The sequence below is a fragment of the Microtus oregoni genome, unplaced genomic scaffold (assembly GCF_018167655.1).
Source record: "Microtus oregoni isolate MIOR12 unplaced genomic scaffold, Mior012 000031F_ref0000149, whole genome shotgun sequence".
NCBI classification, from domain to species: domain Eukaryota; kingdom Metazoa; phylum Chordata; class Mammalia; order Rodentia; family Cricetidae; genus Microtus; species Microtus oregoni.
In genome coordinates, this window is record NW_024543090.1 from 5,192,888 (window position 1) to 5,220,338 (window position 27,451).

Below are 27,451 nucleotides of genomic sequence, written 5' to 3' on the forward strand. Positions count from 1 at the left end.
CAAGTTGTACTGATCTTGACATGAATACTTGAGTGCACGCACGCACACACATGCATAAGCAAACACAATATTTTTTAAATTCTTATTAAGTTTGAGGTATGTGGCCTTACTGCAGCCAAGGTCTGTGTTGATGTTTGTGACTCCTGTTGCCATGAAGGCTATATGGATTCCTGGGATCTCAGCTGCCACCTGGGGCCATGTTGGTGCCATGCTGATCTGGGTGGCCTGCACCACCGCCTGGTGACATCCAGACCCAGGCTGTAGCCAGGGTGTGCTGACATACATGGCTCTGGTTGCCACAAGTGCCATGCAGATTCCCAGGGTCTGGGTCACCACCTGGGACCAGGTTGGAGTCCAGGGGCCACACTGCCATCTAGTCTGGATGGCCTATGCTGTCACTTGGGGCCAGGTGATATCCAGACCTGGGCTGTCGAGGACCATGTCTGGGTTCATGGTTCTACTGCAGTCAGGGTCTGTGTTGAAGTCCAAGGCCCATGTTGCCACTAAAGATTACATGGAAGTTCGTGGTCAGGGCTGCAATCAGTGGCCTTGTTGGTATCTAGGGGCTGTGCTTCCTCTCAGAGTCAGAATGTCATCGGAGCCCAAGCTGCTGCCTAGGACCAAGTCTGGCTCTGTGGCTCTGCGTCAGCTGGGGTCTGTGTTGATGTCCCATCTCACCTCAGGGGAACACAGGAACCATGTGAGATGAAATCAGAGGGCCATGCTGAGCTGACCTGCCCTTTGCTGGTCCTGGGATAGCTGGCCCATCCCTCACCATAGGTGAGGGAAAACTGACCCTATGGCATGGGTGTAGAGGAGCTAGTTGGCTCTGCCCCTTGCTGAGGGGGTGGTTCCAATGGCCTAGACTAACCAGCCTGACTATCACGCAGGCCCACAGCCAGGTTTGGGGTTGGCCTACTCTAACATCTACCCCATCTAGGACCTGCTGGAGCTCATAAAGGGACTGGTCCTTTGGAAAGATACCTGCAGGATCTCCATGACTTGGGGTGGCCATGGGACATCTGAGAGGAGTTTCAGTGAGGATCCAGTGATGATGGTGAACCAGAGACCAGAGGTCTTGAACCAGACTTAATTGCAATCAACTTTCACAAAAGTTGTGCTACACCGAGGCTCCAATGCCACCAGGATGTGAAGAGGTGTTGGAGGGGCAGAAAGATGCGGGAGTGAAGTAGTTTTTCTTTTTGTTTGCTTGTTTTGTCTTTGTTCTGTGTTTTCTTTTCCGGGGCACTGAAGGGATAAGGGGAGAATACAGAGGGCCTGGGCCTGGGAGGTGAGCAGAATTAGGAGATGCATGATGTGAAATTCCCAAAGATTCAATAAAGAAATTGTGAGGAGGAGGAGGAGAAAGAAGGAGGAAGAAGGAGGAGGAGGAGGAGGAGGAAGGAAGGGGAGGAGGAGGAGGAAGAGGAAGAGGAGGAGGAGGAGAAGAAGAAGAAAAGAAGAAGAAGAAGAAGAAGAAGAAGAAGAAGAAGAAGAAGAAGAAAAGAAGTACTTTTAAGTACTTTGTGGCAAGCTACCTCATCCCACCCCAGACAAGATGATGCAGTGTAGTTCGGGCTAACCTGCAACTCAGTCTTCCTGCTTCAGCCTCTCAAGTATTGGGATTACAATGGCCATCAATCACAGCTGGCTTTAAGCTGTGATTTTATTTGATGTTTTCCATGAAATTAACATTCTGTTAGAATGTTGATTCTACCAGGTGCTGGAGCCATGGATCAGCAGTTAAGAGCACTGGTTGTTCTTCTACCTGGGTTTGATGTCTAGCTACCACATGGCAGTTCACAACTGCATAGAACTCCAGTTCCGGGGGATTTGAGTCCCTCTTATGACCTTGGTAGGTACCACACACACACATTGTACATAGACATGCACACAGAATAAGCAATCAGACAACAAACAAAAAAAACCACATGAACAAGCCAGACATGGTGGTGAAAGTCTTTAATACCAGCACTTGGGAGGCAGCCGCAGATGGGATCTCTGAGTTCGAGGCCAGCCTGGTCTACAGAGTGAGTTCCCGGATAGCCAGGGCTACACACCCTATCTTAAAAGAACAACAAAAGACACGAGCAATGGTAGCAGTTAGAAACTGAATGTTCCTGTCTTTTCCTGAAGTGTTAGTTCTGGTAGCCAAAGAGTCATGCTTTAGTTACGTGCAGAACAAAGACTGCAGCTCAGACAGTGTACAGCTGCTCTGATGACTATGTGGACCTCACCAGTGTAGGCTCCTTCCGCAAACCTCCTGTCCTGCTTAAGCCATCATCTCTTTTCACCTCTTTTAAAGCTGCCTTTTTATTAAATGTGCCAAAGACCTGGCTTTTCTAAGATAACTGGTACCATATATATTATAGCTCTCAGCCTTCTGTTTGAAGGGTAGCTGATATTAGTTATGTCAAAAAATAAGAAATCACTCATGGTATGCCAGAGGATTGGGGCATTCTAAAAGTCTTCCCTACCACTTTAAAAAATTTTCCTATTATACTGACTTTGTATGTGTGGGTGGGTATGTGTGTTATGTGTGTGGGCACCTGTGCCACGGAACATATGTGGTCAGAGGGAAATTTATGGAAATTGGTTCTCTCCTTCTACTATGTGGGTCCCAAGGATCAACCTCTGTTGGGGAATATTATTTTCAGGTGTGTGACTATTGTTTCTGTTGCATTTGTTTAACTCTGTGAAGCTGTGTTCCTGTGCCTGTCTAAAACACCTGATGGTCCTAATAAAGAGCTGAGTGACCAATAGCGAGGCAGGAGCAAGGATAGGCAGTGTTAGCAGGCAGAGGGTATAAACAGGAGCTACGGGAGACCAAGGAGAGGAGGACACCAGGGACCTGCCACACAGCAAATCATGAAATAGAAGTACAGAAAGGGATACTGAAATAGAGAAAGATAAAAGCCCAGAGGCAAAAGGTAGTCAGGTTAATTATTTAAGTTAAGAAAAGCTGTCTAGAAACAAGTCAAGCGAAGGCCAGGTATAACTAAGAATAAGCCTCTGTGTGTGATTTATTTGGGAGCTGGGTGGCAGGCCCCTCAAAAAGCCAAAAGAATAAAACATCATACAATAGAACTCAGTTCCTTAGGCTTGGTGGCAGGTGTCTTTACCCACTGAGCCACAGCAACTCTTAAAAAGAACACATTTAATTGGGATGTCTTGCTGACAGTTCAGAGGTTCAGCCCATAACATCATGGTGGGACATAGGAGTCCCACCTATGTGTGCAGGGAGACATGGTGCTGGAGAAGTAGCTGAGAGTCCTACAACTTGCAGGCAACAGGAAGTGGACTGAGTATCACACTGAACAAAGCTTGAGCATATATGAGACGTCAAAGCCTGTCTCCACAGGGCATACCTTCTTCATAAAGCCACACTTCTGAATAGTGCCACTCCCTTTGGGGGCCGTTTTCTACCACCATATTCTATCTCAAAAAAATGAAAACAAAGCTAACGAAAACCAAAAACATATCCTTACTAAATATGTAGACTTCCTGTTAAGTACATTTATTATTAGGTGTATTTATTTTATATGAATGAGTATACAGATGTGTACATTGTGTACATTGCCCACAGAGGTCAGAAGAGGGCGTTGGATCCCCTGAGACTGGAGTTACATATGGTTGTAAGCCACGATGTAGTTGCAGGAACCTAACCCAGGTCAACAAGTGCTCTTAACTGCTGAGTCATTTCTCCAGTCCCAGTACTTTCTTACATAAATATATTACTCCTATATCCTCTAAATGCCTATGATTTTCTATATAAATTGAACACAATCATAAACCAACTCACCTAGTCCTTAGCATTAATACACCAGCTGAGCAATGGTTTTTGACATATAGGGTATAAAATTTTTATTAAGTACAACTTTATATATAGACATCCAAACTTTTTGCTCTTAAAATAAACAGTGAATATATATACAGACATTAGAAACTCAGTCTCCAAAATACTCAATGAAGATATCTGGATGACACTTGCGGAACTGGCCTAGCAGCTTCTTTCTCTCCTTGGCAGAGAGTTGTGAGTCCTCATTAATAGTCTTTAGTAAGTTCAAGAGTTCGTCTTTGGTTTTCTTCTGCGTACTGCTAGTATAGTCACTTTCCTCAATTCTCTGGCAATAAATATAGCCTTAAGGTTTAAAAGCAAAAAGTTCCAGTTAATGACTGACTCTATTCCCCACATTTAACTAGGAAAAAAAATCATGCAGTAGTTTTTTCTCCCCACTTTGACATTCTATAAAATGCATTAAAGATGATGATAAGGACACCCCTAATCAAGTTTTTTGTTGTTGTTATTTTGTTTTTGTTTTTGTTTTTTTTTTTTTTTGGTTTTTCGAGACAGGGTTTCTCTGTGGCTGTGGAGCCTGTCCTGGAACTAGCTCTGTAGACCAGGCTGGTCTCGAACTCACAGAGATCCGCCTGCCTCTGCCTCCCGAGTGCTGGGATTAAAGGCGTGCGCCACCATCGCCCGGCTGTTTTTGTTTTTAAGACAGGGTTTGTAGCCCTGGCTGTCCTGGAACTATCTCTTGTAGACCGGATTGGCTTTGAACTCACTGAGACCCACCTGTGGCTGCCTCCCAAGTGCTGGGATTAAAGGTGGCACCACCACTGACTGTCAATCAAGACGTTTTAACCTAGTCAATGAGAGGGCTCATGGGAAAGGCACGTCCCTCTGAGCCTGAGTTCAATCCTTGTGATCCTTCTGCTGGAAGCAGAGAATCAACTCCTGAAAGTTGTCTTCTGACCCCCCCCCCACACACACACACAGAGAAAGAGAGAGAGAGAGAGAGAGAGATATTAAACAAATGTGACTTTTAAAGGTTTTTTTTGTTTTTTTGTTTTTTTTGTTTTTTTTTTGGTTTTTCGAGATAGGGTTTCTCTGTGGCTTTGGAGCCTGTCCTGGAACTAGCTCTATAGACCAGGCTGGTCTCGAACTCACAGAGATCCGCCTACCTCTGCCTCCCGAGTGCTGGGATTAAAGGCGTGCGCCACCATCGCCCGGCGACTTTTAAAGGTTTTAAAACACACAAGAAAAGAGAATCTGAAGTTGTTTTAACCCAGGAAGAACTCTGCTAAGCCTAAAAAACTGAGGGGAATGTTTCAAATTATTTAGTTCAAACTAATCATAGCAAAATACTTTCAAACCAGCACTATGGACTTGTCTTTCAAAGATATGAAACATTAAACTGGGAGTGGCCTCAAACACCTGTAATCCCAGTACTTGGAAGGTGGAGGCAAGAGGACCAGGACGTCAAGGTCATCTTTGATTACGTAGTCACGGCCAGCCTGGAATACAATGAGTTCATGCCTTTAAAAAATGACCATGCAACTAATTCTCTTAAATTACCTGTGTCTTTATTAGGATCGCTTCCTTTTTGTATGGCCAGAAGTTTAACACTAACAATTTTATGTAGAGTCCCAGGAATCTTAGAAAGAAGGAACACAGGACATTATTCAAAGTGCATTTAAATCTGTTACAAATAAACATGACTGATTATTGTTAGAGTCTTACCTTGAAAACATCTTTTTGGTGATCCATTAAGAAGAGTACAAGAAGATCGGTTTTACCTTTGGATAAGTTTTTATTGTTGACAATAGCTTTTGAGAATACCCTTTTCACAACCATCCGGTTGTCACTCTGCAAGAATAAAAAAATGCCCCATGGTACACATTGAAAAGGCTAAGGTCAGTGCAAAGCAGATGTCAAGCATGAACAGCTGCCGTCCACTACAGCACGCTGGATGCTGCAGACACTGAGTTGATTAACATTTAGCAACAGACTTACTTCTTCCTGCAATTTAAATTCAGAAGGATGTGCCGCCACAGCCATGAAGTAAAGCAGTCTTCTAAATTCTTCTCTATTTTGGGAATCCAGAAGCTTCAGAAACAGCTGAGTAGCTTCTAATGCTATTTCTGTCTTTCCATTTACTTTAGCCAAAAGAAAAAATGCTTAATTGATCAAATAAAACTATATTAAAATGAACAAAACTTGTTACACTTTATGCTAAGTAGTACACCTCTTCAAAGACAAAGCGGGAATAAAAACAGGAGAGGACCAAGTCCAGCAAGTTGTCCTCTAACCTCCACATACGTGCGATAGCGATGGCATGCACGCACACATGTGCACACACACTCACAAATAAATAAAAATACAATGGATGACCAACATCATAAAGACAGCCTGTTCTCAAATCAGCAACTGATATTGTAGGCCCTTGCCATATACTGTCTTAGGGTGTTAAATAACTCTGGGCTTCATAAATTCTTACTGTTTCCTACTAACACACTATGGAAGTATACTGTGTATATAATGCTGATAACTGTACCTGAGAGAAAGAGAAGAGGTTCTCTCAATTTATTTTCAAAACCCACGTGAAACGGTGTGATCACGTAGATCGGGGAGCAGAGTGCTGCCCTTCTGAGGGGGCTGCAGGGTCATGCTGCCTGGCGACTACTCTAAAGCAGGGAACCGCCGCTCCTGCCTAAGCCTGCAACACTGACAGCAATGCTCCTACTTAACTCCAGAGCTGCTCAGGTCTCAAGGGAATCCTAGATGTGCTAAAATAAATATACCTTCTACTGACTAGACCAGATAGATCCCTCCCCCCCAGCTTTACCAAGCATTATTTTGGTTCACTTTGAGGACAATTAACTTTTTTCCCTCCAAAGATGAACTCTGTCTGGTACCAGTATGGAAGAGCTCACTTACCTAGGAGTTCCGCTATTCCATTGTGAACATCACCCAGGTGGTTTAGCAGGGGCTCCCTGGTACTATAATATTTGCTGAGAGCGTTGAACAAAAGTTCCTTCACTAAGTCTGTTCTGTCTGGTTGCTCGGGAAAATTTCTGCTTATGTCCACAACCATCTGGTCGGGAAGATACTCCAAGCAGTCAATGGCCGCAGAGACCCACTCATCTGCCCTAGAGCAAGGGAGAAGGGCTATTTGAAAACACAAAGGGAACAGACAGACACATAGCATCTAATTCCCAAGTTATTTCATGCCTCAAATACAGTAAAATCATTTATTATATATCTAAATTGTGTATGACGGGTCAAAGAAATTAGCTAAGTTGCATTTTCCTCATGTGTAAAAATGTCATCTACTGCCGTATGTGAAGGTCATCAAAGCCTGACCTGGACTCCCAGTTGTTGTGGGATATTTGTCTACACTGCAAGAAGACATGTCTCTATTTTACCTTGTCCGCCTAAGGCACCTGATTGGTTTAACATAGAGCTGAATGGACAAAAATTAGGCAGGAGAGAACAGGCAGGACTTCCAGGCAGAGAGAGGAACTCAGAATATAGCATGGTAGGAGACACCAGCGAGATATGGAGGGAGGCAGACATATAGAATGAGGAGAGGTAAAGGCCACGTGGCAGAATGCAGATTAATAGAAGCAGGCTAATGTAAGTTGTAAGACCTAGTTGGGAGCAAGCCTAAGTTAAGGTCAAGCTTTTGTAATTAATAAATCTGTGTCATTATTGTGGACTGACAGTCCCCAAAGAAAATCTGACAGTGCCCAATCCTGATTCTCCCTAGTGCTAAGTTTACAGATGTGTGATATCACCCACATCTGTTTTCAGACTGACTCTGGTTTTTTTTTTTTTTTTTGGTTTTGGTTTTTCGAGACAGGGTTTCTCTGTAGCTTTGGAGCCTGTCCTGGAACTCCCTTTGTAGACCAGGCTGGCCTCAAACTCAGAGATCCGCCTGCCTCTGCCTCCCGAGTGCTGGTATTAAAGGCGTGCGCCACCACCGCCTGGATAGACTGACTCTTAAAACTGTAATTCTAGCTGGACAGTGGTGGTGCATGCCTTTAATCTCAGCACTTGGGAGGTGGAGGCAGAGGCCAGCCTGGTCCAGGACAGCTAGGACTGTTAGATAGAGAAACTCAGTTTCAAAAAAGCAAAATAAATAAATAAATAAATAAAAGCTGTAATTCTACCAGACAATGTTGCTAACTTCAGGTAACCTGTATGATATGTTATTTCTAGCTTTAGCTAGGACAAAATATAGTAAGATAAAAAATGACATTTCAAAATACTGAACTGAGTATTTTGTGAGTAAACTGTTCTTGCTGAGATTAGGTCTCTGTGGCCCAGGCTAGTCTTCAGTTCCCTGTGCAGGGGAGGATGACCGTGAACTTTCGATGCTCCTGATGCCTGACTACAGGGCCTTTGTGATGTTGGAGATTAAATCCAGGGCTTCATATTTGGGATGCAAACACTCTTCTACCAAGTGATCTACATCAGAAAATGTGTTTCAATAAATTTGTTATATATCTTCTACTGCCACAGACTTGAGACAGCCAGGGTTTATAAAAAGGTGAAGCTAGATTATCGTTAAGGTTATTTCTAACAGAAATTCTGACTATTTAGGTAATTACAAAAATATTTCTCGGGTGGTGGTGGTGCATGCCTTTAATCCCAGCACTTGGGAGGCAGAGGCAGGTGTATCTCTCAAAGTTTGAGGCCAGCCTAGGCTACAGAGCTACTTCCAGGATAGCCAGGGCTACACACAGAAACCCTGTCTCAAAAAACCAAAACCAAACCAAAAAAAAAAAAAAAATTCCACCAAGTGGTTAGAATGCATTCCTTTAATTCCAACACTCAGGAGGCAGACACAGGCAGATCTCTGAGATCAAGGCCAGTCTGGTCAACAAGCTAGTTCTAGGACAGCCAAAGAAACCCTGTCTTGAAAAACAAAACAATAAAATTATATATATTTTTCCACATTACTTTAGGTTATAGAAATGTAAACATATAGAATGAACTTCCTATTCTATATGCAGAATTTAACAGTTCAGATCAACACTTTCATATAAAGCTTTAAGCCTTAAATTTTAATTTTTTGTTTTTTTAGACAGGGTCTATGTAGCCCTGGTTGTCATGGAACTCACTCTGTGGCTGATCTTAGACACAGAAATCTGGCTGCCTCTGCCTCCTGAGTGCTGGGGTTGGCTACCACACCCAGCTCTTTAATATTCCTTAACTGGATTTGAACACTATCTACTGAGGCAAAATAATTAAAGATTAAATCAACTAAAATCACAGAAGCTATTTTAACCTTTTATAATTTTACTCAGGAGAAGAATATTTCAAGTTATGAGGAACATGGAACTCTTAAGCTAAAACAGTCTGCTCTTCACACTAACACTTCAGACCTTAAGATTTATACACACACTTTTTTTTTTTTTTGGTTCTTTGAGCTTTGTAGCCTGTCCTGGAACTCACTCTGTAGACCAGGCTGTCTTGAACTCAGAGATTCAACTGCCTCTGCCTCCCAAGTGTGCACCACCACTGCCCAGTTTACACACACCATTTCTTTGAGACATAGTCTCAGTATGTATGAGGCCCTGACTGACAGAGCTGCTTGGTGTTGGGAGGTATCATGTAACCCAAGCTGATCTCAAACTAGCTATGTAGCTGAAGGTAACCTTAAAGTGCTGATCCTTCTCCCTCTACCGCCTAAGCGCTAGGATAACAGGTGTTTGCCACTACACCTAATTTTAACCAGTGCGAGGCAGATCCAGAGCTCTGTGCACACTGGGCAAACACGTAAATATTGAAATAATTATGTTATTTACACATACTGAGAGTCACCATAGGCCCTGAGAATCCCTCGGTCCAGATAGTTACTGGTGTTGACCATGTCAGGTTGTCTCTTAGGCTGAGGGACTTTAGGTACATCCTCTTGCTGCTTGAGTAAGGAGTCCAGAAAGGGAAGGTCGACAAGTTGTAGAAGACGTCCAATTGTCTCCTCTTTCCATACCTCATTAATAACTACACGGAGAACAAAGTGGGAAGAAACGATCGAGTTACTCAGTGATCACCGCGGTATGTGGCAGAAGGGGGGACCAGGCCATCCTTATCATAGAGGGCTTTCTTAGATCAATACAATCCAAGATTTGTTTAAAGTGTAGGAGAACAGGCTGTGGACCACAGGGATTCTTGTCATTCTTTGTACTATATAAAGCAATATGTCAGAGATAAGAGATCAAGCCATACAACAATGTTAATAAGGGCTTCAGAAGAAAGAATGGTTCATTCAGTCTCAAGGCTCATTTGAATCTCCTGGCTGCAGAATATTCCACTCGGGTTTTCCACACAACCAGGATGGGGGAGGAGGGGTGGAAATCAAAATCATCAGGCTGCATTCCATGGCCACAAGGAAGAACATAAGAATTCTGTTGATACTTTAAATATGATTTTTAATTTTTCGTGCAACCTAATAAAATCGTAGGAAAAGCACTATTTGAGAGAATATATTGAGTAAGAATCTGCATGCAAAACATTTCAGCGCTGAACCTCTGCCAGATGATGGACAAAAGTCAGTGTTCAAGAGCTGTAACACTGATGTGTTGTTCAAGATAATAGACTTCTGTTGACGCTGAACATAACCAGCTTTAGCACAGCGTACGCTTTCTCTGCTTCAATATTAAAATTCAAATAAAGGCTGGGGGAAAACACAGTCAACAACTGTGTCTCTCTTTGCATCATTGGTTTACCTTGAGGAGGCAGCCTGGTAGAGGTATTTATACGAGGGGAGTTGGCAGGCTTTAAACTCAGATTTTCCCACAGGTCCTCCAAACTGTCCGACTTGATATCAGGTGACTTAAATAATGTATCTGAGTACCTAAAATAAGGTTAGTATGTCACAAAATGATTAGAAAGCCGCAGGTGTCTAGAGAGCTCACATTTCAAAACCAGAACAGGACAAATGCAAATTCTTCTCAAAGTCTTACTCAACCCAAACATACACTCAGTCTCTCTGCTTGTTTGGGGTCAGGGTCTCTTGCAGTCCAAGTGATATCAAACTCACTATGAGCTGGAGCTGGCTTACACTCCTGTCCTCTGGCGTCCACACCCCAGATCCAGGGAATACGACAGGTACACTCTGCGCTACTGCAGATACTCTAAATAGACTCGCCTGTGGACCTTTCTTTAGATGTAACTCAGTGACCGCAATATTATCACCAATTTTAAAGCCTAAGAAAAATGAGCCAGGCCTGATGGTAAAACTTTCAATTGCAGAGGCAGAAGCAAGAGAATTGAGTTTATTGTGAGCCTGGCTTGCTGGTTATAGCAAGCTATGTGTCAGCTTGGGCTCCACAGGGAGACCCTGTCTCAACAAACACCAAAGAAAAACAAAAGCAAAAACAAAAATCCTGAAGCTGTCTCACCATTGGTATGAATATTCCTTTGTCACAGAAACATTAATATGCTTCATTACCAGTGCTGAAGACTGTGGCAGTGCTGTATGATATTCATGCACTAAATGTTCTTTCTGAAATCGCCATACTTGCAAATTACTAGACATTTTGGGTCTCGGCGCTTTCAAACGAAGCATGGAGATGCACTTGAGAGTGTGGACCAAATTCTACTTTACCCTCTTATTTCCTCTGTTATCTACGGATGTAAATTCTATTGAGAGAGTCAAAAGTATTTGACAGCCAATACCCTAAGACCCTGATCCAGGCCAGAGCTGAACCAGAGCACTGGAAGACGGTCTCTACAGTTTACTCCACAGACTCATTATGCGCTCCTCACCTACGCTCCTTCCGGTCACTGGCCCCCCTCTCCCCTCCCCCACGTGTTATTAGCCCCGTCTTCCCTAGCCTTCAACACTGCTTACCTGGTTCTCACCAGCTACCCAGCACCATTTCCGGCACCTAATAACCTTTCTAAAACACAGTCCGATCCTGCTGAACGTCTTTTGTGGCCTTCACAACACCTATATGACCAAGTACCAAGTTCCTTACCATTCCAGGTCAGCGGCACACACTTGTAGAGTAGATGGATGGCCTGAGCCTAGGAATCCATTAATGCCTGAGACATTTAGGGAGACCTTGTCTCAAGAATGAACAAGGCTGTGATATGTCACACCAGGCTGTGGGTATTGTAGCCCTCCTTCAGCATTCACACGCCCTACCCGCCACTCTCGGATCCTGGTGATGCCCTAAGAAAGCGGGGTGTCTCTGCCTGCCTTTCCTTTCTCTCTGTTCTCACCCCCACTTTGTACATGAATTTCCATTTTTTTACACTGTTACTCTAACTTAAGACAGGAAAGCAAAGTTTGGTGACTGTTCCTGCAGAATACCGGTCTGAACAAATCAGGTCTAGGATACGCCTGCTACATCCAACATTTTGCTATCTTTTATTAAATTTATCAGGATTTGGATTTTAGCCAAAATTATCACTTATGATATTTTTAAAAAGTAGGAAAAACTCCACTAATACGCCCATGCTAACCTGACCCCGGGGCTCACCTGGAAGGTGAGTATGCGCTGTTCTCGTGGCTCTGGGTAGGGATTGTTGTGAACCTGTAAAGGCTGCAACTGCTGTCCTCAAATGCAGGCTTTCTGTCCTTTCCGAAGACCCTGGTTGGAACGGCTTCAAATACTTTGTAGTCCATGAGAGCCTGGCATACTCTCACCACTTTGGCCCGAGGAATATCGACATCACCAAAGAACTTATTTTGAGTTAAGTGAGAGTAAATGACGTCCACAGCTTCTGAGCCGACGAAGCAGTCATTGTGCCGCTTTAAGTGGTGCCGCCGTTTCTTCACTTCCACTTGGGTTTGCAGGGTATTTATAATGCTACTCCACACATACGTGGCTCCAAATGGCTTTTGGGCCACACTGAAACCTAAAAGGAGAGAAATAATCCGAGAAGCGGTGCATTAGCGCTTGTTTATTTACGATGAGGTCTAAGCAGCTCCCAGGAAGAAGGCAGCAATTTCCAAAAGCCATAACAAGGTGAATTGGAAAGGCAGGTTATCGAAATGTTGTCATCAGTGGCAATTTATTTATAAATTGAGTGTCTGCTATACACCTATGCTGTCCTACGGTAGTTAGAAAAGTAAAGTCTGTCTTCATATTTAAAGACACCATGGGCGGATCCAAACATTCTGTATGTGCTCAATCAGTCAGTGCTGAAAAGAAAATAGCTTTTGGGCATGGCAGCTCACCTGTGATACTGACACTCAGGAGGCTGTGGCAGAAGGATCAAAAGTTTGGGGCCAACCTGGGCTTCATAGTGAGACCAGGTCAAGAAAGAAAGAGACAGACACACACAGATGTGGATGGAGAGCAGCAACAGCTGAGTAAGGGAATGCTATTTTGTTAGGTGTATTTATTGTGTGTGTGCACACACGTGTGTGGGGGTTGCAAGTGGACACATGTGTGTCACCACACTCATGAGGAGGTCAGAGAACAATGTACCGGATCACGTTCTCTCCTTCCACTACGTGGGCCCTGGAGATCGAACTCACGCCATCTGGCTTGGCAGCAGTGCCTCTACATGCTGAGCTGGCGTGATGGCCTGAGACTGCTACTTCTGTTTTATTTTGTGCACGAGTGTTCTGCTAGTGTCTGAGGAGGCTAGACGAGGGTGCTGATCCTCTGGAACTGGAGTTACAGGTGACTGGCAGCTGCATGTGGTTGCCGGGACTGAATCTGAGTCCTCTGGAAAAGCTCTTAGCCACTGAGCCATTTCTTTCCCATGAGAAACTTTTGTTTTGTTTATCAACATGGTCTCACTATACAGTGCTGGCTGTCCTGGAACTCACTCTGTAGTTCAGGGTCACCTTGCATGCAGAGATCAGCCTGCCTCAGCCTCCCAAGTCTAGGACTAAAGGTATTTAATTTTAATTTTCACCACCAGCTAGCTGAAAACACTATTTTAAATAGAGTGTCAGGAAGACTCTTCTAGGGTTGGGGATTTAGCTCAGTAGTAGAGTTTGCCTAGCATGTGAAAGACCCTGGGTTCAGTTTCCAACTCTGTAGACACAAAATTCACAAAGACCAAGGCTGAAATACCAGGGTCACTTTTCCAACTGTTATGTCTAATATGGACTGGAGTAAAACCAGGAAGTGAGCTGTACAGACACCAGGGCAAAGAACAGAGAACAGAAAATCCAAGGCCCAGGGGCATACACTCAGCTAGCAGGAAGTGAGATCAAGGAGGGCAGAGGTACCACCAGCACACGCAAGACTATCCAATTATCCAGTCTTCAACAGCAAACCTCGAGTTTGGGATGCAAAATTTATTCACAGGTTACGTTCCACTTCTAAGCATACTGAATCATTCTGAAATTGACTCATGGTTATGCGCGCACGCACACACACACACACACACACTGCAAGAACAAACTAATATTTCTAAAGCTTCCTGTTTAGCAGGCTTCTAACTTAAATACTTAGTAAGCACAGGAAAGTAACAATAGGAGTTTATTAACTACTGCAAAAGATAAGGGGGAAGCAGAGGACCTGGGAAGAGGGGAACTTTGGTTAGGATGTAAAAACAAAAAAAAATTACATGGGAGAAAAAAAAGATAAGGGTGAACACAGAAACAAAGCAAGATGTTTGCCCAACACAAAAAGGAAAAACTAGCTTTGAAAGCTTTCCTATTGGGCTGGTGAGACGGCTCAGAGGGTAAAGACAGTGGCTGCTGAAGTAGCAGCCAGAGCTGAAACCTGGAACCAGCACGGTGGAACAAGAAAACGGACTCTGGAGGGCTGTCCTCCGCCCTCCACATGCACAAATTTATTTTTTTAAAGTTTTGTTTTTATTGTAAAAGAAAAAATTTTCCAAGCCAGCAAGATGACTCAGCAGGTAAAGGTTGTTTCTCCAAGCCCGAGTACTGAGTCCCCAGAACCCACGTGGTAGAAGAACAGAATGACTACCACAAACTGTCCTCTGACCTCCATACACACACACACACAAAGTAAACTAAATTTTGAGAAAATTTCCCATGATATTTTTCCTTAAATAAAATATTATTTGGCAGAGGCACACAGAAGAAAAGGGAAACTGAAGGGAAAGAAAATGGCCTTGGGTTTTAGTAAGCCGACGGAGCTGATCCTAGTCACTCAGTTGTTAGCACTGTTCCCCTCTCCCCCTATGCCTTCTCTACATAGTCAGTGTGCTCTCTTAGAGGATTCCGCAGTCCTAATTCAGCCCTGCTTCTCTTAAATATACTGCTTCGTTTATGACAGGTTCTCTTGGCAGAGAAGCAGCAGAGTTACTGCTACTTCCTTTCAGAATTTAAAAGGAATGAGGAGACTGACCATTAAAGAAACCACTGCCTGGAGAGGAAGGAAACGTGTGTGTGTGTGTGTGTGTGCGTGCGTGCGTGTGTGTGTGTGTGTGTGTGTGCATGTGTGTGCGTGCAGAGGCACAGAGGCAGGGTACAGGATGCCCAGCTTACCGTGTGCCTGCTGGGATCCAGAGTGCAGTCCTCACGACTGGGCAGTCATTGCTCCAGCCCCTCTTGTACGTTTTTAACACGGGATGAAAACAGAAGGCAAGCTCTTGAAGAACGTTAAAACTTTGTTAAAGTTTTGTTTTGTTCCTAACATTTGGTGTGTGGGCATGTGCATGCCAAGGCTTGTATATGGAGGGAGGAAGACAACTTTAAAACTCTTGGTTCTCTTCTCAAAGTGTGGTTCCTGGGCTAGAACTCAGGCCGTCGGCTTGCGGCAAGCAGCTTTACTGGCTGAGCCATCTCGCTCCTTAAAACTCCTCGTAACTCTAGGGAGACAGTGCTTTTCCCACTGTTTCTTCTGCACTGGGATTGACTTGAGTGCCACAGTGCAAGCTCAGCATTCGCTTTGCCATCAAATCTACCCTAGGGTAACTGCTAGCAACTCTAACAGTTCTTACTGTGAAAATTAATCACACACATAAAAATCCCTGTTGTTTATTTGCAGGTTTTCAATACCAAAAGACAAGTAATTTATTACCTACCCGTTATTATGTTAGTTCAAAACAATCACTGAGATTATTTTCTATTTTCAAAATTGTATTTTAAGAATGAAGATAGCCAGGCATGGTGGTGCATGCCTTTAATGCCAGCACTCTGGAGGCAGAGGCAGGTGGATCTCTGTGAGATGGAGGCCAGCCTGGTCTACACAGTGAGTTCCAGTCACTTACCACAAAAAAAGTCAAAGCAAAACAAAAACTAAGGTTAATTCTTAATGTAATGGAAACAAGATAAGTAATTTTTGCCAGCCTTACAAATACTAGGTAAGCAGTTTCAAGAGTCAAATCCTGGAGAAGATGAGAAACAGTCAAGTAGAGCTAGACCGACAGCTGTCCAGTGTTCGCTGATGAGTAAAGCCAGAGTCGCTGTTCGGGGAATCTCAGAATTGGTACCCAGACCCCAGCATTAGCTGCACTATCCACAGCCACATGAGCAAAAATTGTTAGCGGCCAATAGTTGCTCCTGCCAGCCCCTTCCTTCTTTTGGGGGAGACGGGGTGGGTGGGGCAGGGTCTCCCTATGTGGCCCTGGCTGTCCAGGAACTAACTCTATAGACCAGGCAGACCTCAAACTCGGGAGATCCGCCTACCTCTGAGTGTTGTGATCAAAGGCGTGCGCCACCACCTCCCACCATCTGTCCAGTCTTGAAGAACAGCTGCTCTGGTTCCATGGCTTGGCCGTTGTGAGCAGCGCTACAGCAGTCACGAATCTGACACCTGTTACGTACTGACTGAGGTATCTTCAGACAGATGCTTGGGGATGGCATAGTAGGATCAGAGGATCCAAGTTTTACATTCATGGAGGTTTTTACTCTTGTATTTGAGGAACCTCAATCTTGATTTTTCAGCGGTTGTATTAACATTAATTTTTTTTTTTTTTGAGACAGGGCTTCTCTGTAGCTTTGGAACCATCCTGGAACTAGCTCTTATAGACCAGGCTGGCCTCAAACTGACAGAGATCCATCCACCTTCCTCTGCCTCCGGAGTGCTGGGAAGGATTAAAGGCGTGTGCCACCACCGCAAGGCCCGTTTTAACACTAATTTACATTCCCAGGAGCAGGCAGCAGTGTGCAGAGTTCCTAACTCCCATTCTAAATCCTTCCATGTGATCCTGTTCATGCGTTTTCTCTGTGTCTGTGTGTCTCCCTCCTTCCCCCCACCCCCTTTCCCCTGTCTCTTCTAGTTCATTGAGACAGGGTCTGGACTGGAACTCACTGTCACCCAGGCCAGCCCACAACCTTTTTAAAACTTCAGACTACCAAGTACTGGGATTAGAGGTGTACACAACCACACTTGGCTTGTCTTATTTTCTTTATGGTAGCAGCTATTCTGACTGGTGAGATAGTGTCTCAGTGTAGTTTTAATTTGCATTTCCTTGATGGCTAAGGATTTTGAACATTTTTTTCATATATGGATGGCCATATATACTATCTGTTCAGTTCACTGTTTCATTTATTGCTTGAATTTTTGATTTAATTTAGTTTTTACTATTTAAGTAATTCTTGGAGGGTGCTGGAGCTTTGTTGTTTTTCTAGCAGTTTAGGGACTGCACCCCTGAATCCACTGATATTTTAACTACCTACCGTCTTTGTCTAGAAGTCAGCCTTGGCCGGGTGGGAGTGGCTAGGCTGCAGCCAGCAAAGGTAGGTCTTAACTAAGTTGCTACCATTCTATTTACCAACACAGACTCAGGAGTCAGATTTAGACTGACACACTCCTTTAATCAAAGTCTTCTGTAGCCCAGGCTGGCCTGGCTCTGTGCAGTAGAGCTGATGGCCTTGAACTGAAGGTCCTCCTGCCTCTGCTCCTCAGGGTCTGAGACTGCAGGTGGGTTTCAGTCTTCACTGCACCATTATCAATACTACCTACCATTTGAATACGTACAATGACAAACTGTCTTCTCTAATTTAACCCTGACCCACGTCTCTGTGAAAGTTACAAATCATCCTATTATCAGAAAACTCAGGTTCAGTGTACTAAACTCATCCCAGCTTTTCCTAATACTTATTACTTACTATAAATGAGTTATTAGGTTATAGGACCACGGCTCAGTTGGCGGGTGCTGGCTGCCCAGCAGCCTGTTGGTGCAGACCTACGCCCAGAGCCCTTCAGTTCTAGTGCTTCTCACCTTCCTAGCCTCACATTGTTGACTCCAATTATTTTTGCTGCTGCTTTACAAGTGTAATTTTGCTCCAGTTACAAATTGTAATGTGAATTTTTTGGAGGCAAGTTTGCCAAAGGGGCTGAAACTTGCAGGTTGAGAACGGCTCCTTAAAACTGAGGAAGTAGCTGGGCGGCGCGGCTATAATCCTAGCACTCCTGATTACAGCAGTCTCCAAGTCTGAAGCCAGCCTGGTCTTCAGAGGGAGTTCCAGGAAAGCCAAGGCTACACAAAGAAATCCTGTCTCAAAAAGCTAAACAACAACAACAAGGACTTAGGAAGTACATAACTCAGGAGCTTTGGGAAGTCCCGGAACCTGGGCAGACCCACCAGGTTCTTCTTCCGTCCCCTCAGTTTTATAAGCACTAAGGACTTCTGAGGAGAAAGGCTCCAAAGCAACACAGAAAAAACCCTGTCTTGAAAAACCAAACCAAACCAAACCAAACAAAAAAAAAAATAATAAGAAAGCTAAAGAAAAAGAAAGAAAACAATGAGAGAATCAAGAGATTGCAAGAAACAAATCCAACAGTTTTAAGAAGTATTTACAAACACTTGGTAACCAGTACTCCTAAAATAAAGAGTATGGTGAAGTATTGTGAATTCTATAATATATACTATACACAGGCGTAAGACAGGAAAGCAAGTTAGGCAATCTGACCTAGAGAGATCAGATTGTCTTTCGTGTTAAGTGAAACAGACTTTAGGGCCAGTAATTTTCTTTCCTTTTTTAAAGACAAACTCTCAATATATTGCCCAGGTTGGTCCAGTACTCCAGTGTGATCCAAGTAACTGGTGTAGAAGTACTGTTCTCTCACCCCGCTGGGCTAGTGCTAGCGTTCAGAACACAGAAGTTAAAACATTTGAGCCACAAAGTAGGTTAGTACCCAAATCCTAAAAAGTAAGTTGGAGGCACTAATTTTAAATTAATAAAACAACTGAAGGATGCCGACAGAGAGGGGTATACGGCTGGACAGCATGAAGAAAGCTAATGCTTGCCCAGGAGTTAAGTAAGAAGCAAGGAATAAGCTTCCCCATATTAGCCTGCTACTAACGTGTGGGAAATCAGGAAGTTTTACACGTTGGATAAGACTGCAGGAAAGATTAAAGAACAGGTTAGAGCAGGGCAGTTGGCACCTGTGTGCCACATAATGTTCCCAGAGTCCTCCACGCATGATGAGAGTCGTCCTCTCAAGTCCTCTGTTCTCATTGACCATTAATTCCCTAACGCCGCGTTCCGGGATATTTCCCCTCGAGCATCGCCACCCACAGACCCCAGGCTCGAGTTCATACAGATACAGTGATACATAATGTACCTTGGACCTGACAAGCCAATGTGCCAAAACTCATACCAGGACAACCAGTTTTCTTAAGTGGTGGCTTCCCCCGTGGACTGCAGATTCCCCAGTGCCGGGTAGGAAAGGGCTTATCGCCCACCCACACCTGACTTGAATGTCGGCAGAGTAACACTGACTCGCTGTAATGTCTAGCAGAATCAAGAGATGAGAACGCACACAGTGATGGTTTTGTAAGTTGAACAGTTACAACGAAGCTTCAGTCTGTCCTCAGGCCTCACTACACAGGAGTTGGACAACTCACAAAAATTCTACACACTTTTTTTTTTTTTTTGAGACAGGATTTCTTTCTCTATGTAGCCCTGGCTATCGTGGAACTCTTTGTAGACCGGATGAGGCTGGCCTCAAACTCAAAGAGCTCCACCTGCCTCTGCCTCCCAATGTTTTTGTTTGGTTTTTCAAGACACGAAAATTTTACATCTTGAGTTAGGCACTGTGAACACCTTTGATCCTAGTCCTCGGTAGGCTGAGGCAGGCCGATCTCTAAGCTCCAGGACAGCCAGAGCTACAGTGAGATCCTGTCTCAAACCAAATGAAAATAAATAAAATTCTACTTTTATTGAAGCTTTCTTCAGTAAAAATCTAGAAGTTTTTTAACATTTGGTCAGTTGTGTTCTAAAACATCATGACTGGGGCTGGAGAGATGGCTCAGTGGTTAATTGCACTGGTTGCTCCTCCAGAGGTCCTGGGTTCAAGGGGCAGCACCTCCAGGGCAGCTCACAACCATCCACAACTCCAGCTCCAGGGGATCCGACATCCTTTACGGACTCACACACACACATGACGCAGGCTTACATGCAGGTAAAACACCCATACATACAAAATAAAAATTAACTTAAAAACTTTAAAACATCATGACCAAAAGAATCTAAGAATCTAAAAATAAGCTTCAGTAGCTCTGGTCAAGAGATTTAAGCTCTGTAGGTGAGACCCTTCACCAACTAACTCAACAGCTGAATAATGCATTTAAGCTTGGTTTCAGGTCTACACTGCTAATTATAAGAATTTAAAGACAGCAGGTGGATCTCTGTGAATTCAAGGCCAGCCTGGTCTATGAAGCAAGTTCCAGGACAGGTTCCAAAGCTACACAAAGAAATCCTGCCTTGAAAAACAAAAACAAACAAAACAGAAAAAGAAAAAAAGAATTTAAGGGGCTGGAGAGATGGCTCAGAGGTTAAGAGCACGGACTGCTCTTCTGGAGGTCCTGAGTTCAATTCCCAGCAACCACATGGTGGCTCACAACCATCTGTAATGAGATCTGGTGCCCTCTTCTGGCCTGCAGGCATGGAGGCTGAACACTTTGTACATAATAAATAAATAAACCTTTAAAAAAAAAAAGAATTTAAAAGATAGAAGTTGCATTTCCTTAATTTAGATTCAAACACTGAATATCAAACAAAATTACAGGTCCATAGGAAAGAAATAAAACACGGGAACACAATGAACCATGGGTACAAACCTCAGATGTGGCCTAACCAGAGGCTCAGAAACCACTTTAAACTATGTCCCCAGCATTTTAGTCTCTTTTTCTTGTTTTGCTGAGATGCTGGTTTATGAAGCCCAGGTTGGCCTCAACCTTTCTATATAGCTGGGGCAAGCTCGAATTCCTGACCTTCCTGGGTCCCCCTCCAGAGTGAAGTGCAGGCATGAACTACCACGCCCGGGTTGCAATCGTAAGTGCTAGATTAAATCTAGGCAAGTACACCATTTTTTTATTTGCTGGAAAACAAGAATAGCTCTTTGGCAAGACTTGTCTTTCATGGATATGTGAGCTCTTGTCTTGCCTCAAAAGTTTATTAACAATGAGTTACATATTCAAGGTAATTCTGACCTTTATTTGAAACACTGATCATCATCATTTTTAATAATACACAGTAATTAATACAGTTATTAGTCAATAATTCCTTTAAAGCCAACTCATACATCAGTGATGGTGGGGCAGAACATCTACTCAAAGGTTACAGGGGACACTCGGACCAACCATGAACACATCAGGTCACCTTACTCAAAGGTTACAGGGGACACTCGGACCAACCATGAACACATCAGGTCACCTTACTCAAAGGTTACAGGGGACACTCGGACCAACCATGAACACATCAGGTCACCTTACTCAAAGGTTACAGGGGACACTCGGACCAACCATGAACACATCAGGTCACCTTACTCAAAGGTTACAGGGGACACTCGGACCAACCATGAACACATCAGGTCACCTTACTCAAAGGTTACAGGGGACACTCGGACCAACCATGAACACATCAGGTCACCTTACTCAAAGGTTACAGGGGACACTCGGACCAACCATGAACACATCAGGTCACCTTACTCAAAGGTTACAGGGGACACTCGGACCAACCATGAACACATCAGGTCACCTTACTCAAAGGTTACAGGGGACACTCGGACCAACCATGAACACATCAGGTCACCTTACTCAAAGGTTACAGGGGACACTCGGACCAACCATGAACACATCAGGTCACCTTACTCAAAGGTTACAGGGGACACTCGGACCAACCATGAACACATCAGGTCACCTTACTCAAAGGTTACAGGGGACACTCGGACCAACCATGAACACATCAGGTCACCTTACTCAAAGGTTACAGGGGACACTCGGACCAACCATGAACACATCAGGTCACCTTACTCAAAGGTTACAGGGGACACTCGGACCAACCATGAACACATCAGGTCACCTTACTCAAAGGTTACAGGGGACACTCGGACCAACCATGAACACATCAGGTCACCTTACTCAAAGGTTACAGGGGACACTCGGACCAACCATGAACACATCAGGTCACCTTACTGGGAAAGCTTGGTTAAGGGAAAGCAACTCCCATCATGCAGACTCCTCAGCAGATCAACACTCACATTCTAAAACAGACATGCACACAGAACTGCGGAAAACATGCTATTTCTTTGTTTAGTTTCTGCTGCCCTGGAACTCGCGGAAATCGCTTGCCTTGGCCTCCTACGTGCTGGGATGATGCTGGGTGGTGTCTCTGTCATCGCCGCGCCCATGGAAAATGAATTACTTCTAAATAGATGTGCGACTACATTTTCATTTCAAAGCTTTGGACTCAACTTTTAAAGTCGTTGAAATGACTCTTTTTTTTTCCTCTTAAGCTTTAAGAAATAGAGCTAGTGCATATGTTTCAAGTTTCCTTATAGAGGTTAAATTACTTAGCAGGTTTTTGGGCTGTCTCACCCAACATTGCTTCCACACTGGTTGATGAACACTTGTTACTTGTTGATGACTGCTAACTACTAAAAGCCATTTGTAAAGGTTAACCCAATGGGTTCTCGGTGGATTATTTTACACCCCCATCGAACCTCTTAGGAGGCATTTTTCATTTATCACAATGGGATGGAAGGGGCTACTGACATCTAGAAACATTGCTAAAGTCCTACAATCCACAGGATGGCTCCTGCAACACAGACAGGGTCAGCAGAGCCTGGGCCGATGACACACTGTTCAGGTGTGGGAACTTGTGACTGTGTATGACACAGTCACCTGCTACAGATGCAGAGTAAGGCAGTGAGGATTGGGGAGTCCCAGTGACCTGTGTGTCACTCTTGGGTCCACCCTTTACTAAAATATGACCCTGGGCAAACTACCTACCTCTTCTGTTGCAATCATATATGTTAATGTGGCTGTGTACAACAATAACCAGATGGCCAGTTCAAGCCAGGGATGCTGGCGGAGATTGGGAAACTATCAATGTCTATTGGAGCCCAAGGAGACAAGACAACTTAATGCAAATTGACTATAATATCCTGCATAGGCTCATTGAAGAGAAAAGGGACAAAGAACACACTAAAGAAATCTGGGTAAATGAGGAGCTTTTTAGTTAACAGTCATCTATTATTTATTTGCTTGCTCAGAAGGACCATATTCACAGAAGATATTCCATGTGGAGAGTGATGTCAAGTTCCAAAAGAAAGTTCAGTCAAAGACCATTCAAAAGATGACAAAACCAGGGCTAAGATTGAACCTTTGCACCACCATTACACTATTTAGGTATTAAGAGAATTTTAAGAAATACCATCCACCACACGTGGCGGCACATGCCTGTAATCTCCGCAAGCTCAGAAGGCTGGGGGAAGAGGATGTCCAGCTGGAGGCAAGATTGAGCTACAACAGAAAACCCTGTCTCCATAAAGAAAGAAAAAGCTGGAAGACTGGAGAGATGGCTCAGACGTTAAGAACACTTGCTGCTCTTTCAGGACCTGAATCCAGCTGCTAATTCCCACAGCTGGCAGCTCACAACCACCTATAAATTCAGATCCAGAAGATCTGGGGCCCTCCTCCGGTCTCTGTGCTCGTCACACACACAAACAGTTCAACAACAACAACAAAACCATTGAAATTTGGGTGCCATTCAGTAAAAGAACATTTGTCTAGCATGGATAAAGGCCTGAGTTTGATCCCCAGCACAGAAAAATTATTTCCCATAGCAGTTTTCTTTTTTCAATTTTGTTTCATTATTTTATGTGCATAAGTATTTGCCTCAATATATGTCTGAGCACCACATGCATGCCTGGTGCCAGCAGAGGCCAGAAGAGGAGGTCGGAGTCCGTGGAGCTGGAGCTCCAGACAGCTGTAACACTTTATGAGGGTGCTGAGTCAAGCTAAGTCCTCTTCATGGCTGAGTCACCTCTCCAACCCCTTGATAGCAGTTCTAAAAACATTACTCAGGCTAGAGAGATGCTCGGTGGTTAAGGACACTTGCTGCTCTTGCAGAGAACCCAGTTTCAGTTCCTGGCACCCACATGGTGGCTATAACCATCTGTAACTCCAGTTCCCGAGGATCCTGTGCACCAGGCACACACATGGAGTACATACAGATAGGCAGGCAAAACACGTATACACTTAAAAAGTGAAATAAATTAATCCAAAAAAATTACTCAGGGCTGGAGAGATGGCTCAGGGGTTAAGAGCACTGACTGCTCTCCCAGAGGATCCTGGTTCAATTCCTAGCACCCACATGGCAGCTCCCAGCTGTCTGCAACACCTGTTCCAGGTGATCCAATGCCCTCTTTCGATCTCTGAAGGCACCAGTCACATCTGTGGTACACAAACATACATGCGAGAAAAACACTGATAACACATAAAATAAAAATATCTAAAAAGTATGTTTAAGATTACTCAGAGAAATGCTTAGTGTACAGTAACTGAAACGTCACGAAAACAAAGAGTATAGAGGTTTCTACTACACCCGGGGAGCTGAGGCCAAGTGGGAAACTTTCCTATACTGCAGAAACGGATACTGCAACACTTTTACTGGATATTGCCTTTGACAGTCCCAAGTTTGTTTTCCTATTCGGCATCAGAGAGAGGCTGACTCTGAGCTGCCTTGGGAAAGGCTGGCTGCTGGTAGAAAACAAGTCTGCAGACAAGAATGCTTTTAACATGGCCTAAGACAAGCATCACCAAAAGCAGGGACCGGCCCCCACTTAATTCAGAGATTAATGAGAAAGCATATGGGGAGTGTTCTGAGCTCTCTGGAAAAGTGACACCAGGCAAATTCGAAGACTTGGGTTACAGTATAAAGGGATAACAAGATAACACACCGCTTTCTTCTGGGTCTGTATTAAGACAGGTGTCTTAAGTTCTGGCCGCAGATTAGCATAAAACTCTTTTTCTTCCTCATCAGTCAAGTTCCTGCTTGTGTTTATAGCTCGCTGATGGTATGAAAGAGTTACTAAGCCCTGGAGAGGGAAAAGTACAAAGCTGCCTGCCAGAGCACACAGCACAGGAATGGCAAGGAACCAAAACCCTGGGCTCCCATTACCTTGCTCATGAGGACTGGGACAAAGCAACTCAAGGTGATGAGGAATAAACATTAACAAACAGGAGTTGCAGCTGGAAGGCCAATGAGAGCCCGCAGCAGACCCTCAGCACACTGTACCTGTGCAGAGGCCAGGAAGCAGCCTTTTCCTTTAATAAAAATGTGCTGGCCCACAGGTCCATTCTTCCCTCTGTGAGTCTTCTACAGAGTTTTAACTTTTATTCCCTCTCACCATCTAAAAGGTGTTCACAAGTGTCCAAGGTCCAGAACTGACACTGCCGCTGAGAGAAAAGACTGTCGCGTTTAAGTTGGTAAATTTGGAAATGTCATTTACAGGAGGGCCTAAAGATAACATTTCAGGTGACAGGATTACGATCTAAGCTTAAAGATATCACTTCAAGTGTCGGAATGATCGAAGCCTTTTCGATGAAAGCAGAATATGTTAAGTTTTTCGTTTGCTTTGATTTTTGAGACAGTCTCATCTTGTAACTTGCTGTGTTGACCAGGCTGACTTGGAATTCAGAGAACTGTCTGCCTCTGCCTCTCCAGTGCTGGGACTAAGGGCTTGCACCAGCCACTACAGCTGGCGTATATGGACCGCTTTATAATCTGTACTGAGAAAGCACCAAAGACAAGTAGTTCTCTAGCAAAATTGGTCCAAATGTTAATGTTACTAATTAATGAAGCATTAATCAGTAAGTCAAACACAATAGTGGGGCCACTGAGATACACTCATCTGACCGAGAGGAAGGAATCACTGTTTCACAAACGGGCATTTTACAAATGAAAAGCTTTGGTAGAGAGCCAATTTCTCCAGCTTCAGAAAGGGGGAAAGTGGCACGTCATCCAGACGAAGCCAAATATCCCAAGTCACCCGACTCACCCCATGTGCAGAATGAGATATGATAGGGTTGGAATTTTAGAACAGATTAGCTGATTCGGTTCAAAGACCTTAAACCCGCCCTCAGTGATTCAATAAAATCTCTCCCTCCCAAAGTCATGTAACTATCAAAGAAGGAAAGGAGAAGGGATAAAACGGATTCACTAAAACACTGCTTGTTCAAAAAGGGTTAAATTCACACAACACACACACACATATATATTTCATCTTCCGAATCTGGGGAGCCACCGACCTCTGGTCCTACCATGCAGTCAGAGTTCGTGCTCCAGACTCTGGACAGGAAGCTATTCAAAACTCCGCGCTTGTCACAAGTCAGGCTGTGGAGCTCACCCGGGGCCCCACTACGAACTAAGTTCGGGAAAGTTCCTAAAATGCCGGGATCTGGCTGCGGCGGGGTCGGTGGCTCGCTGCCCACCCGTGGGAGAAAGCGGATCCTTGCGGTCGCCCAGCCCGCGGTGCGCGCCGCCCGCCCACAGCCCGTGCCCGCCCCGCGCTGCCCTCCGACCCACCCGGAGGCCTCTGCGCGGGGCTGTGCAGAGCCGACAAGTCCAACGCCGCCGCCTTCTCACGAACCGTGGCCATGACCGCGGCGGGAGAAACACCGCCGTCCGCTCCGCCGCCGCCGCTCTGCAAACTGCGCGCCCGCGCCCGAGCCTCGGGTTAACTGGCCAGGCTGGGGGCGGGGCTCCAGGGGCTCCGCCCCCGAAGGGTCACGTGTCTTGCCGGTCCGCTCCAAGGCTGAGGTCCTGGCGCTCCAAAATGCCTCAGGCCACTCAAGGTGGGTAGTGCCCAGGTAAAAAGTTCTTCTCCCGGCGCGACCTTTCGAGGGTTCCTCGGCAGTAGCCCGAGGCTAGACCCCTCGGGAGTCTACCCTCGCCCCAGCCAAAGCCCCACTGCTCCAGGTCTCAGTGCCCTCACCTGCGAGTTTTAGGACCAGGTTGGCTGGGCCTTTTAATGAGGATTTCCTGAATCAACGTTCAGCGTTTAGTATTTGGGTCATAAATGCTTCCAAGTGTGTCACGATAATAAATGCTTCGAGTTTTTTTTTTTCCCCCCCATAGATCCCGTCCCTCTAAGGAGCAAACAGCCTTATCTGGCCCAGGAGAGCAATGTCCAGAGGTCAGAGGACCGCTGCTACGAAAGATCACGGGGCTGCCTGCCAAGGAAATCTGTGATGATTCTAAATTAACCCCGGGTGGTGAGCATGGGGCAGGCTGCGGGAAGGGGAGAGTGGGAGAGCAAGCTGGAGGAGGAGGAGAAGGGAGAGGGCTGTTGGAAGCACCTTGGTTTCTTGGGTAGTTGAGGCAGGGAAACCAGAGGCCCAATGCTGGGGTAAGTCCCGAAGGCTGAATGGTGTAGATCATTAACTCAGCTGACGGATGCATGCCCATTTATCTTTATTTTTTTCTTTCCTTTCTTCTTTTGAAGAAAGACAGGGTCTTTATGCCCTAACTGACTGAAT

General features: G+C 44.7%; 1 protein-coding gene across 1 annotated transcript; it reads right to left on the reverse strand.

The window, feature by feature from the left end:
• Window positions 1–3,849: 3,849 nt before the first annotated feature.
• On the reverse strand, window positions 3,850–26,658 carry Depdc7 (DEP domain containing 7). The gene is made up of 9 exons (XM_041679046.1): window positions 26,499–26,658; window positions 12,280–12,658; window positions 10,519–10,646; window positions 9,604–9,793; window positions 6,722–6,933; window positions 5,798–5,940; window positions 5,525–5,650; window positions 5,360–5,438; window positions 3,850–4,141 (listed from the first exon to the last, which is right to left on the reverse strand). Exons 1-9 carry the CDS (start codon window positions 26,569–26,571, stop codon window positions 3,948–3,950), a joined length of 1,524 nt encoding a protein of 507 aa, XP_041534980.1. The 5' UTR covers window positions 26,572–26,658; the 3' UTR covers window positions 3,850–3,947.
• Between the last annotated feature and the right edge of the window lie 793 nt (window positions 26,659–27,451).

Coding starts and splice junctions, on each gene's coding strand:
- Depdc7 (XM_041679046.1), bottom strand. CDS start 26,571: ATGGCCACGGTTCGTGAGAAGGCGGCGGCGTTGGACTTGTCGGCTCTG. Junction 12,659..26,498: donor CCCCGCGCAGAGGCCTCCGG/GTGGGTCGGAGG, acceptor CTCTCCTTTTAG/GTTTCAGTGTGGCCCAAAAG. Junction 4,142..5,359: donor CGATCCTAATAAAGACACAG/GTAATTTAAGAG, acceptor TTAAACCTTAAG/GCTATATTTATTGCCAGAGA.